This window comes from Cavia porcellus, unplaced genomic scaffold (genome assembly GCF_034190915.1).
Source record: "Cavia porcellus strain 051 isolate PalLab524CR breed Dunkin Hartley unplaced genomic scaffold, mCavPor4.1 scaffold_8, whole genome shotgun sequence".
Taxonomy (NCBI): Eukaryota; Metazoa; Chordata; class Mammalia; order Rodentia; family Caviidae; genus Cavia; species Cavia porcellus.
This window is the reverse complement of record NW_026947491.1, coordinates 39525679-39541085: the sequence shown is the minus strand read 5'-3', so window position 1 is coordinate 39541085 and position 15407 is coordinate 39525679. Positions and strand designations below refer to the sequence as shown.

The following is a 15407-nucleotide window of genomic DNA, read 5'->3' as shown; positions in this document are numbered from 1 at the left end:
ACTTGAAACCATACTCATAAGTGAAATAAATTAAATTCACATGTGTAAATACTGTATTGTCTCCCTAATATAAGAAAGGATGAGAATATACAAAATACAAAATCCTGAATAAATACTGTGAAAAAAATCTGCTCAAAAGGGAAAAATAATTCAGGGAAAAGGAGAAAAAAAAGGAAGGGAAAAATATATAAATTTGTATAAACATACTTAAGATAGGTAAGATGATTGTGCTACAAATTCTATTAGTTCTTGGAACAAAACATTTAACATTCATAGAATTGGATCAATTTTGCATGTTTGTGCCTGGTAATCTGAGGAACTCTTTTGAAGATTACTATGTAAAATAACAATCTTAGTTATGTTCCTAGCACCTTGTTTTGAAAGCCTATATCATCATTGTTTTGGGCTCTTTGCCATTGTTATTTGTCTTTTTTGTTTATCATTTTTTCTAGTAACTCATTTTGTTTTGATTTGTTCTTCCCTCTAATGCAGAAGAATAGATTTACATGTAGAGGCTTATACATGCGTAGAACCTCTCCTAAACATTTTACGAGAATTGATTGTATTATGCATGGTGATATGAACAGCCCCTTTGAAGAAAAGGAGACATTATGGTAGCCATTGCTGATTTCCTATTGTCATGCTGTGAAATCTAGTAATGCTTTTATTCATTGTTTAGAGTGGTCTAGTCTGATCCGGCCTGCAGATCCATCTGTGGGGTATACCTGGAGGGGGAACAGGGATGAATAAAACAGGGGGGAGACAAAGAGAGATTGAAGCAAGTGGAGAAAATCCGATCAAACCTCATTTATTCAGGAAGTGGTCGCGTCCTTTATGGGCCAAGGGCGGGTTGGTGGGACAGGAAGAAGCTACGGGGTGATTTCTGATGGGTCATCGTCACATCCAGGTATGTGACATAAGCAGGTGAGGATTATGGTTAACGTAGGCAGATGCATTATGTACCCATAGGAGAGAAAGGCGGCGAGGCAGCAATGGGGAAGTTGCAACTAGTCTGTTTTGTTTTATTTAATTTCAACACATATAAGGTATGAACAGTTATGTTGAAGAGAACAAAAGACATTATGGTAGCCATTGCTGATTTTCCTATTGTCTGATTTTGAATGCCTGCAATGCTGTCATTATCCTGTTTTGATCAGTTTTATACTATTTTGTTTTATGTGAATTCATTGTATGTGAAGATATAGACAACTATTTAGAAAAAAATAAGAGACATTATGGTAGCCACTATTGATCTCCTATTGTCTTGCTTTGAAATCCTGTGTCACTTACATTGTTTTCTTCTTATCTGCTTAGTTCTGTTTTGTTGTTTTGTTTTACCCTCTTTAAGATAACATTTAAAAAAGAAATAATAAATATTGAACAGCTGTGTTATATTTTATTTCCTGCAGTAACACATGCTAGAATACTATGTCTTGCTTCCCTTCAGTAAGTGGGACAAGAATCAGAGGCTAACATTTTAACAAGACATTTTCTACCTGTATGGTCTTTGTTCACTGTGTGCCTGTGGTCATGAAATGTAGACCTCTTAGCTCACCAGCACTGCAGTGTGAGAATTCAAAATATGTGTATTAGGAAAATTCTTTCAGCCCAGGAACTGCCACACGTTATAATGACAGTGTTTCTTTTCCTTATAACCAAAATTCTATCATATTTCATTTATATTATTTGCATATATATAACTGCTAATAATTATTAGGATTTGGGACTGTGTTGCTGAACATGGCAGACAGATAGCAGCAGCTACGGAGGCTCTCCGAGAGACCCAGCTTAGAATCCAGGAATGGTGCGGAGTGAGGAATCCTAAGCAAGAGAAGATATACCCTGCTGACCCAAGAACGAACTGGGCTGAGAGAAACCAACTGGGAATGCAATCCCGGTGCTATAACAGGAACAGATAAAGCCTCAGTGTGGAAGCTGGAGCCCACACCATTGGAAGCCACGATTTGGGTTTCCTGTCGCTGCTGCTGCGTCTGAATTGGCTCAGCAGGGAGAGAGATGCGCAAAAGCTCTGAGAACGGGAATCAGTGAACGGAGTTGAGAGCAGGATGGGCAGGGAGCCATGCATCGACCTGCAGTGAGTGAGGGAAACGGGGACTCTTCCACGGTCTAGGAGACTCCCAACAGAGGACATTCTGGGACTAGGCAGACTTGCCGGAATAGAGCGCTGCAGTGACTTCAGTCACATATTCCCCTCTCAAGCGGGATTGGTGAGCAGTGCCTAGCCTATGTGACGCTGCTGGCTGAGACCCAGTAGGCTAGCACAACCCAGTTCCCAGCGCCTAGAGGGGCACCCTAGTGGTGAAGCCTTCGGTAGGTTGACCTGGAGGGGCAGGCCCCACATAGACTGCCCGGTCCATATCTCCCTAGTGTGCTGCAGTGGGCAGGAACACCTAGCTGGCGCAATTGAAATGGACTGTGGCTGACAGGAAAGGAAGCTGGGCCTCCTATATATGCTTATATATAAGGAACAAAGAATATGGGAAGAGGGAGCAACAAGAAAGGCTCCTCGGCCCCCAATCCTGAGAAACAGGCAATAGCAGACACGGCACCAATAGACATAAAGTGCTATCTCCAGAGCCTCATAGACGAGTTCAGGAATGAAGTTATTAATGACCTGAAGCAAGACATAAGCAGAATAGTTAGAGAAATGCTAAGCACCGCCTAAGAAAAAACAGATGGTGGAATGGAAGAACAGAAAAAAAGGGGAGACTTGTTTGATGGAGAAAATAGAGAAAACATAGAATACATGAAGCAGGTTCAAAGAGATTACCAGGAAACTAAAAACTCTATTGAAAACTGGCATAACAGCTTGAAAGAAACTAAGGACAGACTATCTGAACTGGAGGGCAGACTTGTAATATGGGAGAATGAAATGAAAAACTTCTTAAAAGTAACAAAGAAACAAACAGCAATAACACAAAGACAAGAAGATGATAAGAGGATCCATAACTTAAGGATTAAGAACATAAAAGAAGAAGTAGGGACACAAACAAGTGAACTACAAAAGCTACTCACAGAATTAATCCAGGAGAATTTTCCTAATTTAGCAAAAGGTAAAGATACTCAGATGTATGAAGCATACAGGACCCCAGCCACTAACAACCCAAACAGAGCAACACCCAGGCATATAATAATCAAAATACCAGAAATCCAATATAAGAACAGAATATTAAAAGCCTTCAGAGACAAGAAACAGATCACTTACAAGGGAACACCCATCAGAATTACAGCAGACTTCTTGGCACAAACCATCAAATCATGAAGAGCGTGGGGGGAAATAATTCAAGCTTTGAAAGATAATAACCTCCAGCCAAGATTGATATATCCTGCACAACTATCCCTGGAAATTGATGGAAAAACAAGGTGCTTCCAGGATAAAGAGGAACTAGGGGAATATGCAACCACCAATTCAACTCTGCAGAGAATACTGCAGGATATTCTAAAAAAGGAAAATACCAAGATTCCAGAAATAGTGGCAGAGAGTCCACAATGAATGGGGCAGAAAACAAATGAAAAAGACAAACTGACAACTAATAACAGAAAAAGATCTCAACAGAAATGAGGCAGAGAAGACTGGATGATAGGAACAGCTTATTTTGCAGAAAACCACGTCATAATAGGTAATGCTGATTTAATATCATCTTGTTTTGAAGTCCCATCAAGCTTTTGTTCTTCTGTCTCCATAGGTCTTAACATGTTGTATCTTATTAGATTTTATTATATGTGATAGTATAAACAAAAACTTTTATAGACAAGGAGATTATACAGAAACCATTGTTCATTTTCTGTTAGTTGATTCGAAACACCCTGTAATACTGTCATTCTCTTGAATGGTTTTACATTGTTTTGATATATTTATGCTATAGTATACGAAGTTATACTCAAAGATTTCAAGGAAAGAGACAATATGGTAACTACTTTTATGTCGGGATTATCCTGTGGTGAAACACTATTTTGCTTAAATGGTTATGTTTTGATCTGCACTGTTTTGTTGTTATGCCCTCTTCTATATCAATCTCCATTTTATTATTTACTTTTTTATTTTTATCCTTTTAAGGGAAATATAAAAAAATAGCAGGATATATTATAGTAACCCACTTTGATTTTCTATTAACTTGATTTGAAGCCCTGTATTGCTCTCACCATCTTGTTTTGACTGATGTTCCTCTATTCTGTTTTGCTTGATAGTACCAGGTTCGAAAGTCTAGGCAACAGCTGTGAAGATAATGGGATTCATTATGATGCCCATTCTGGTTGACTATTATCTACTTTTAAAAACCTGTAATGTCTCCAGTGTTTTGGTTTTGTTGGTTTCGTTCTTTACTGTTTTGTTCAATTTTATTATAACTGATGATATAGGCACTTCTATTTGAGATAGCGGGAGGCATTATGGTAACCATTGTTGATCACCTTGTATTATGTTTTTACATTATCTATTATGTCCACCCTTTTGATTTGACTGACTCTGTTCTGTTATGTCACATTTGGTTTTACTCTCTTCCAAAAAAAGTAATAAGAACTGTGGGAGTAATAAAACCCAAAATGTGTAATAGTCATTGTACAAAAGAGAGGAAAAAAAAGTGCTCTAAACGATATAACTGCATGTATATTTAAGTGTATAAGATAGATAATGATATTACTGAGTTTTGTTGGATCATTGAACAGAACTGTTTCCAGTTTCACTGTTTGAATGTCCACTTTATATGCTTTAATTTTGTCACTTGAACAAATATTTCTAAGGTGACAGTATGTAATCCATTAACTAGTGATTTCCTACTGTTTATTTTTTTTCTGAAATTCTGTATAACTTGTACCCTTTTTCTGCTTTTTTTTCTTTTTCTCCTTAAATAAAATTTTTAAAAAGTTAGGATTTTGAGTTCAGTAAATATTACTCTTCCGATTTCATTCTGAATCAATCAAAAAATAAAATATAGGGCTGGGGATTTAGGTGTGAGCACCTATCTGACAAGCACGAGGTCGTGAGTTCAATCCCTAGTACCAAAAAAAGAAGAAGAAGAATGAAAGAAAAGAAAAGATAAAGTATAAAGTCAACACAGGACAACTATCAGCTTTATCAACACACAAAGCAGACACAGGCTTCCTAATACAAAAGATCAGTTAAGCAGAGACATAGTCCCTAAGTCTTTATTGGTAGCACTGGACAACAGAAAAGCCTCCCCAAACAAGGCAGAGGCCCCAAAGAAGGCCACTGGTTCCTCAGAGGAAGGTGACAGGTAAGGGATGGAACCCTTGAAATGGCCTTCTAACATCACCATCAGGTAGGACCTGTCATCTCCACTGCAATGGAGTAAAGGAAGAGGACAAAGACCAGCAGTGTTCTCTTACAACAACTGCCTTCATGTGGAAGGACACGTCAGAAATATTGCAGAAATTATTTCCCACCCACTCTAATCCTAATATAACCCGCAGTTTCTTCTTTTGCCCCTTTAAGTCTGGGATTAATCAAGGGTGTAGCAATCACAGATGATCCTGCTTCTGCCCTCCAGTGGCCACTCTCCCAGTGCAAACATGAGAAAAGCCCTTACTTGTTCAGAACCCAAGAATGGACTTCAGAGGCAGGAAGAACAGCCAAAGTCAAGCTTTACTGCAGTGTCAGTCTTGCAAGCCCGGCTGTTCTGAAGGACAGGCGCACATAAAATGGTCACACCATGCTATTTAAAATCTAGCACACAGACAGTACCTTTCCTGTTACTGGTTGAGTACTAAGGGAAATGCAGTCCTTCCCCAGATGAACCTAAGGTTTCATCACTTCTTTGTAGGGTAGCTCTCCAGTCCCCTCCCAATTTTAGCTTGGATTTCTTCAGAACACTGCTGCCTGTTCATTACTCTGTGTCTCTCTGAGAAACAGATGTACCTGGGTAGTGCTTTCGTGGGACCTTGCAATTACACTGCTGTGTTTCTCCTTAGCTTTTAGAAAAATCTGCTTTTCTTTTCATGCCTGCATTCTACAAAGGCGCTCTTACTTACTGTTTTTATCTTTTCCTCAACATCCTATCTGCCCAGAAACTCTCCAAATACATGAACTTTGTCAGGCAGCTAGAAAACTGCAGGTAATTTTCCACTCAGATTTTAACTCTTTCATATTGAAATGGACCAGTTCTGGTTTCTTTGTTCTCTTACACAAATCACTCTTCTATTAAGAGGTTCTTGGAATTTCTCAGGAGTCTCTTTTTGCTTGCAGATGATTCTAAAATGGGTCAGAACAGTAGATTAATTAAATCAATGATGACAACACTCTAAAAACATTGCTGAAAATTCCTTATTCTTGTCTCCTCAGCAAACTATGTTCAGCTACAGTGCCAACCTAACTTCTCAGTGGTTCTTCAATGAAATTAAATCACATCATTAAAGGACATTTATAAAATGGAGTCTCAAAATTAGTGACATATATGAGCTACTTTGTAAAATATAGTTAAATTTAAATGAGATTATAGAACTTCAACTCTTTAGGAAACCCAAGGAATCAATGATGGTTTTTAATTTTGTCTCTGTGCAATTGGCTGAATAGAATATGTCTTCTAGTTTAACCAAAAAGATCAAAATTATATATAAACATTTAAACATAAATATAATTATAAATATGTAAATGTAAATATTTAAACATAACTATAAATATATATTTTATATAGCTATATGGTTATATGTAGTTATATATTTGGTTAAATAATATATATATATTCAGAAAGCAGATTTCAATTTCAATTTAAATATTATCATGGCTATTAAGATGAACAACAAAAATTACATGTTAAATGTTCAAGTTTTCTTTTAGAAAAAATAGCATTTTTCTCAAGTTCATTTTTAATATTTACAAGTGCAGATTTTATATTATATAATAATACAAAGTATGGTTGAAATATTCAGTAAATGTTTAAATTTCTAAAAATTATTACAGTAAGAGATACATGACCATTATCCCCCTCAAAATATGCCCTTTACTTCAAATTCACTTAACCGTACATCTTGCCACTTTTTAAAGAAGTTCTAGAAGTCTTCTTCTATGGATGTTTCATGAGATGTGATAAAAAATTTGGTAAATGTCACACTAAGTGCCACCCAATGGAAAGACAGGCTCATAAAAACGTTATGGTGTGTCTTCGTTCACCTATTTCACTGAGGCTGGCACCATGTGACTTCTGGTTCTTCTTCAAACTCAAAATGACCACAGAAGGTGGAGTAAATTCAGGACATGGAGATACCCACAATGACACTCCTGAAACATAACTTCCAGAACTGCTTCAGAAAGTGGAAGGAAGGATGGGGAAAGAGTGTTTACAGCAAAGGACACTATTTGGAGGGTGATTAATAGCAATGTGCCATTTATTGTAACACTTTTTAAATTTGAACATTCACTGTATTTTTAACCATACCTCATAAATACTTAACTGAATGAAAAATAAATGTTTTCTTCTTATTTTCCTGATTTTTTCAACTTACAGAAAGACATGTAATTTTTAAGTCAGTCATGAAGACAAAATCTTGAAGGACTGAGATTAAATATAAAATACAAAAAGAAGGAGCCAAGTGTGGTGGCACACGCCTGTAATCCCAGCACTCCAGAGGCTGAGATTAGAGAATTGTTGCAAGTTTGAAACCAGCCTGGGCTACGAAGTGAGCTTCAGACCAGCTTGAACTGCACAGCAAGATCCTGTCTCAAAACAGAAAGAAAAAAAAAAGACTAAGATTGTATCTTAACAAATGGTAATGCCTATAAGGGTCATGTAAGTTTTCATACCTATACTCCAAAGTAGTATACACATGTACCTCTGTGGCATAATTTAAGCAGGCATTCATCTGTAATATGAACATACATGTCAATGAACTAACAATATCACCAGACACCATTATCTTCCAGAGTGGCTCACTAGATCAGACCATCCTCCCTGAGTCAGCTCCTCTTCAGACACCATGAATTCTCCTCTGTTACTTGCCAGAGAGAGCCAGAAGAGCCAGAAGAGCAACAAAATGAGGTAAGATGTAATTTCCACTATATTGCACTATTTATTTAGACAAATGCTTGATTGGTTAACCCTAATGGTAGCTCACAGACACTAGGTCCTGGGTATCACAGAATATTATTTATGGCAATGCACCACAAGTAACAACCTACCCTCTCATAGTTTCTAGGGGCTGGCCAAGTCAAACTGGATAAATCCTAGACTTCTCTAGCATATCTCACCCAAACCCTGAGTTCAGTATCAACCTGCCCACTAAGTGCAGGCTTCCAAGCCTCATTTACACAATCTTAACAATCTCTCTCATTTTTCCCTTCCATTTTGAGGTGCTCAAGAGAAATGCTGAATGTAGGAATATATGAAATTGAAGGTCACAGGAACATAATACCACCCAGACATTGCCTTGACCTACTAAGTCATATAAAGAGGAAATCTAGACCTTCAAGGTATGATATCATAGGAAGTTTCTAAAATACCTTAACAAGTAAACATTATAATTTAAAACATGGATATGAAAGAGGACTCTGATAAGATTTAGATAAACGTCAAGCAACCAACACCAAAAATGAAAAAGGGGGGCTGGCAATTTAAGTGTCTGCCTGGCAAGTGCAAGGTTGTGAGCTTGATCCTCAATAGAGAGAGACAGACAGACAGAGAGAGAGAGAGAGAGAGAGAGAGAGAGAGAGAGAGAGAGAAATAATGAGCATTAGAAATAGAAAAAGAAGAAAACAAGCAACAGAGAGGGGAAAATGAGAGTTAATAAGAAGGGGAAAATGAAACAGCAGTAGAAAGAACTGGAAGGTAAGCAGAAATATACTAGACAGACTTGATATGTACCTGAGAGTGGAAGAAATCTGACACATAAGAGAAGTACAATGAAGATTAACCATGAACATAGTTACTCCCTAAAAGTTATACTGGTAAGATATGAGAATGACAATTACAAATATTCCTTCTCTGAAAATTAAAAAAGAAGTAGATTTACCCCTAGAGGCAAAGGAGTGGATCAAAGTTCTCTGAAGGTCTTCACAGAGGTTAAATTTGGTATTTTCATAGACTCCCTTTCCAACAGAGATGGTTGGATTATTTTCTCAATGTGCATATCCCTCAATTGCAAACCAGAGGAAAGACTGTCTCTTGCTAAGAAAGCATACAGGAACTACAACCACATCCTATCTTTGGCTCTCATATCATGGGTGGTTAATGCAGCAGCAGCAGCAACTGCTGACAGTGAGTTTGGGAAAAGGTGGATGACCAGAAAGAGTCAGACATGATTGTCTCCAGTAATGTGAAAACTACTGAGAATTAGAATGTTTTTATTTATCCCGAAACTTCGACATTCACCAAAAGTAAGTATACAAAGACTGAGCACATTTTTCTTCTAGAAAAATAAACTTTCAAATACTTCTCAAGGGTACTGTTAGTATGATCTTCTACAAGTTAATATCTTCTATTAGCTAATAACCCTTAAACACTACGTTTTTTATTTTTATTTTTATTTTTTTGGTTTCTTTTTAGGTTGGACATGAACTCACTTTGTAGTACAGGCTGGCCTTAAATTCATATCTCCCCATTGCTGGGATTATAGGTGTTTGCTGCCATGCCTAGCCCATTCTGAACTTCTTGAACCTTAAACCTTTCCACATTTAATAAGGTCCTCATTTACAGCTATATCATCTTTTCATTTTTAAATGCATTCTGGTTATTGGCTAGTCCATCAGCAATGAGGGCACTGGAACAGATACAATATATCAAGAAAGGCCTGATCAAACCAGAGGAAAATACAGCTGCCTCAACCTAAATTATTAATAGTATGATTTTATGTACATAGCCTATGGTATCCATAGCATTTTCACTCCATTACCTAACAGTTTACTAGTCTGTACTAAATTTCAAAAACATTTATCACCACATATCTGCCATGTTTTCAAATTGGGTTTCTTGGGGCCAAGGATTTAGTTCAGTGGCTAAAGCGCTTGCCTATTAAGTGTGAGGTTGTAAGTTCGATCACCTGGTACCAAAAAAAATTGGGTTTCTGTGCCCAGCTGAATAACTTAAAGTATCTTTCTCTCCTCTTCCCAGCCCCCCTCTCTCTCTTTCATGCATTTTCTGTCCTTCCTCCTCAAGTGGCCCCCATAATGTAGACCTACGGAACAGCAGCACTGTGACACAGTTCACCCTTGTGGGCTTTGAGCAGAGCTCTCCCTCCACATAAGCACTGCTCTTCACCCTCTTCCTAGTGCTCTACAGCCTTGCCATGGCCATGAATGGCCTCATCATCTTCATCACTTGGACAGACCTCAGGCTTAACAGCCCCTACATGTACTTCTCCCTGGGTCACCTTTCTTTCTTGGACATCTGCTTCATCACTGCCACCATCCCACAGATGTTGGTTCACCTGGTAGTCAAGAATCACACAGTCTCTTTTGTCTCTTGGATGACACAGATGTACCTGGTCTTCTTTGTGGGTGTGGCTGAGTGCATTCTCTTGGCTTTCATGGCCTATGACCATTATGTCGCTTCCTGTTACCCAATAAGCTACATGCAGATCATGAATCAGGTCTGTGTCAGGTTGATGGGCTTTGCTTGGATCTTTGGGTTGATCAATGGTATCTTTGTTGAATATGTATCATTCTGGAATCCCTTCTGCAGAGACAACATGTAGAACACTTCTTCTGTGAGGCCCCCACAGTGATTGCACTGTCTTGTGATGATCCCCAGTTTAGCATGAATTTGATCTTTATTGATGTCACCACAGTGCTGTTCAGTCCCACAGTCCTCTTTGTCACTTCCTATGTCCACATCCTGGACTCCATCCTCCTCAAGTTGGAGAAAAACCCTCTCAACTTGTGCCTCCCACCAGACTGTGGTCATCTTTTTCTACACTTCAGCTATGTTCTCTTACATGAATCCCTGCAGCACACATGGGCCTAACAAAGACAAGCCTTTCTCACTTCTCTACACCATCATCACCCCCATGTGCAACCCCATCATCTACAGTTTGCGCAACAAGGAAATGAAAGGAGCCGTGGTGAGGGCCTTTAGGAGAACCACGGTGGCCCAGGCAGAGTCTGTCTAGCAGGAAGCCCCTGGAGAAGAAGCTCCTTCCCCCAGGTTGAGAGGAGTTTACTCCTTGCCAGTCCTTGACAAGTAAAGGACTCTCCAATGCTTAAAAACTCCAGGGAAAAAGCATTCATGGCTCTTTTTTTTTTTTTTTTTTTTTTTGGCACAGAAGTCAGACTTGTGGTGCTTCTCCTGCTTCCTAAGATACATCCCTCTGACCCATTTCTAATACTGCTTTGTCTTAAGCCTTCCTTCTTTTCTGAATTTTTCCAAGTTTCATAACAGGATTCAGTAAGCAAGTACACATAATTATATTTTATTTTTTAATCTTGTCATTCCCTAGCCTGAATTTTAGAGTAATCTCTCTCTCTCTCTCTCTCTCTCTCTCTCTCTCTCTCTCTCTCTCTCTCTGTATCTCTATCTCTATCTCCCATTGCCTGACATCTAGTGTTAATTCCCAGATCTTCCCTCACCCACTCTACTCTTACATGGAAAGAGTATCTGAAGAAATAACAAGACAGAATTAGGGACCAGATAACAGTATTGCATCAAATGATAGAAAAGAAGAAAAAGACAAGCCACCTGAATGTTTCAGACCCGCCAGTCAGTGATGGAGAATTTGTTGTCACTAAATACCAAAACTGCACTCAATGTGTCTAGTTTATGTGTTGTAAAAGAAGTCACTGTGTTCAGCTTCTCCTAAAGCCTCTAGTTTTCTTTAGTAAGATGACTAGCTGATACTTCCCTTCCCATCCAAGCAACAGGTGCACCTACAAAGCTTCTAAAGCTACAAGTTTCCTGCCCTGTTAATGAAGTATGCCCCCTTCCCCTCACAGCCTTTCCTTCTTCCATTTTTCATTTCATTTCTATGCAAAACTGCTCTACCTTACCTCCTCACCTTAACAATATCCATTTCATTTCCTGTCCTTTAAGAACTACTCTCCACTGTTACAGAAGTCTTTCTATTTCAACAACTCTCTGGCTTTCTCTAACTTCTTTCATCAAACCCAGCTTTCTTTGAAAGAATTATACATTCTCAGTGTAAGGAACAGCACAAGACAGAAACAAGCCAAAACTACCTTGTGCGAAGGTAACACGGCATGGAATGTATTGTGCCTGAGTGCAGGCAGACAGATGAAAAGGCTGTCTGTAGGGAAAAAAAGAAGCAGGTTTTTTTAAAAATAGGGCTTGAAAGAAGACAAGGGACATTAAGTGGGAAGATCTTAGTAAACATCAGTGGTCAAGGATTTCTGGATGTCTTGTGTTTTTAGCATGTAAAGTCCTTGAGTCATCTGTTATAAATGTTAGGGCGTCTTCAGATGTCTGGGTGTTTGGGAGATTCATGTTCTGTTCTATCTCTTTCATGAGGATGCCCATGTTTACCAAGGGCAGCCTCATTGTTGGGCTGAGAATAATGCCACCACTAGCAGACAGGTTGTGTACTGTGGGCGAGCCATGTCCAAACCAAGCCTTACACTTAACAGATTGCTTTGTTTGGAAGCTACTCTTCTATGCTTGTTTCATAATAAATAGGGAAGAGATGACAATGGCTTATTTGTTTTCCAATCCCACTTCTAGAATATCAACACTAAAGGGAAAAGCCAATGGACATTTGCCTTGGAGTTTGACCCTTGCTCATATTCTTCTGTGCTCCATAATTATGAGGCCCATTAAATCCATTTACAGTACAGAACACTCCTGATCAAGGGGCATTCAGCCTCTTGAATAGAAAATCCTGCACAAACATGAAATGGACCAGTGACCACAGACTCAAAGGGCCAATCCTGAGAATAGCAGGCCCTTAATTTCCACATTTTCTTTAACTACTTATAAACCTTTATTGTGTAAGAAAGAGTTGTTTTCAGCACTATGAACCCAAGGGTGCCTCTCAAGTCTTTGTCTTGAATGAAGATTGCCTTTGCTGCAAGTTTTTCTCCCGCTGTTCTTTTATTTCTTATAAAACACTTTGAGATAGGCTTAAATAGATTTCTACAAGTTGCACACTGCATATTAGCCTGTACAATAACTTAAAGCAGTAACTTTACTCCACAAAACTAATCTTCTGAATTAAAATATTGGTGAATCTCTAGAAATAAAAGAATGTGAGAAACTTTTCTTAGCAAAGAGGAAGAAATGAGACACCACTACTACGAAGAAAAAATAATAAACACAAAACTTAAAAAATAATAAACCAAAAGAAATTGTACCAAAGTTAAGTAGGCAAGAACGTCTTTAGAACAAATGTAACAGGAGCTAGAACTCAACTACGCTAAAGTAAGGGGCTGAGAGATTTTCAAGAGCTGCCTTATGTTCACTGATTGATCTTACCAAGTAATGGAAAAACAAACTTTCTTCCCATATCTCTTCCCCCCCCCCACCCCGCTTGGTACTGGGGATTGAACCCACAATCTAGCACTCACCAGACAGGTGCTTATGCTGCTGAGCTAAATTCCCCGATGCCAAAGCAAACTTTCTTGTTGCTACAAGACAGCAATGGTTTTATAATTTGAAAAAACAGGCCCATCTACTCCCATCCAGAGTCTGAGACATGGGGAGTCGGCACATAGTTAGACATTAATAGGACTGATGGACAAAGAGAGTGAAGGTATCCAAAGTAATATGCATCCCCAATTAAAGAAAGATTTCAGTGTGTAATGCATTATAATCATTTAAAGGCCTCACACCCCAAGAGATCCCACGGAGCACAGTGATATTAGATTACATTACATATTGTGCACATTTTCACTTGGCCACTTGGCCCTCTAACTCTAGAACAAGGAATACTACACTGGCTGTGACAGCAATGACCTAATTATATTGGGAAAGGAAATGTTCTTTAAAGACCCTCTTGTTTTGGGCTAGGACCTGGCTTAAATTAATGGCTTATCTTTTGTAAAGTTCTCACTGGATCAAAATCCCTGAGGAAACGCTGACCATCTATCTAAAAAGGACAAGAAGGAATTTTGCAATTTCAAAGTAACTTCTAAGTAAAATGATAATAAGCATCATAATTATACTACTTCCCCTGACATCAATAGTAACTTTTGAGTCCATAAGTGAAAGGGTTTTGGCCCAGACAGGACACTGTAGCCAGGAAAGCCTCAACGGGAAGCAGGAAGCCCCTATCTCCCCGCCCCTAGGAATTTACCTATGACGCCATCTTCCCGCCCCTGGAAATTTACCTATAACACGAAACCTAGGATCAATGGGCTACCTGTGCATCCCTAATGCCCTCCTTAGGTTCCACCCCAAACCGAGGCTACTTACATACCCCCACGCCACGTGTCCGCTGGAGAGATCACCAGATGCCAGCAGTGGGGGTGCGGGTGCTGGTCATCTCTCCGTGTTCTCAGAATGAAGGCCTCTTTTTGTTTTATACTTCTCATCTTTTGGAAATAATCCTATCAATAAGCATACACAAATATTCACATTCAATGCAGATGCCTTCTTGGCATGGCCTGCTTGCTTTTTTTTTTTTTTTTTTTTTTTTTGCTTATGTTTTGTTTTGTTTTTGTGGTACTGAGGATTGAACTCATGACCTCATGCATGCCAGGAAGGCACTTATGTCTCTGAGCTAAATCCCCACCACTGTCTGCCTTTTTGCTTGAAAGAGTAACTCTGTATCTACTTTATAATAAATTCTATCTGTATTTCTACACAGTTTTGTTTTGTTTTGTTTTACTGAATTTTTCTTATCAAGGTTACAAAGAACAACAGATCAAAAAAATGGAGGACCTGAGGTGCTATCCTCCTGGATGATTATATTTCAAAGGGATAGCTCCAAGTCCTGAGAAACACCATTCCCTGAGTGGTAAAGCAACCATTGGCCTTCTAATATCAAAGGGACAGGGAAAAATTAGTAATTACAAGTTTTCTAAGGTAAATGACCTAAGAAAAGTGAACCTATGCTCAAATAGAAACCTGTTTAAAGTTTGTCAAGCAGAGAGAACTGTTAAGGCCCTCTGGATCATGACAGAAAAATGGGTCTCAGTTTATCTAGCTTGAAAATTAGGGTCTCAAAAAAAAAAAAGTCTTTAAAAGTGAAAATTTAAAAAGGGAGAGGGAGAGAAAGAAGGATCCTTCAAAACAGTTTTCTGAGAAATAATTTCTTAACTTTACACTTGCCCAGTTGCTGGTTGACACTAGCATTTTAAACAAGATCATTCCAGATTTTAACTATCTCCAAGTCTAGGAAGGAAGAGAAGAACAAATAATGGTAACAACAAAGGTAAGGATTATAAGAAAGAGGCCTTTACTGTAAAAGTGATACAGTGATGATATCAGAACCTCCAAATATGCTACAAGGAAAATATCCTAACTCCCAACCTGTTGGATACACCAGTCTGT

At 38.6% G+C, this 15407-nt stretch overlaps 1 protein-coding gene and 1 long non-coding RNA gene across 2 annotated transcripts in view; one reads left to right on the top strand and one right to left on the bottom strand.

Annotated features, from left to right (window-relative positions):
- The window catches only part of LOC134477294 (uncharacterized), a 41955-nt gene that overhangs the window by 25134 nt on the left and 1414 nt on the right, over positions 1-15407 (bottom strand). The gene's annotated exons all lie outside the window — the stretch shown is intronic.
- Positions 7951-11076, top strand: LOC100723120 (olfactory receptor 10AD1). Its single transcript, XM_063254226.1, is given in 4 exon segments — positions 7951-8012; positions 10125-10651; positions 10654-10828; positions 10830-11076. Coding segments are annotated over 4 exon segments (1011 nt in total).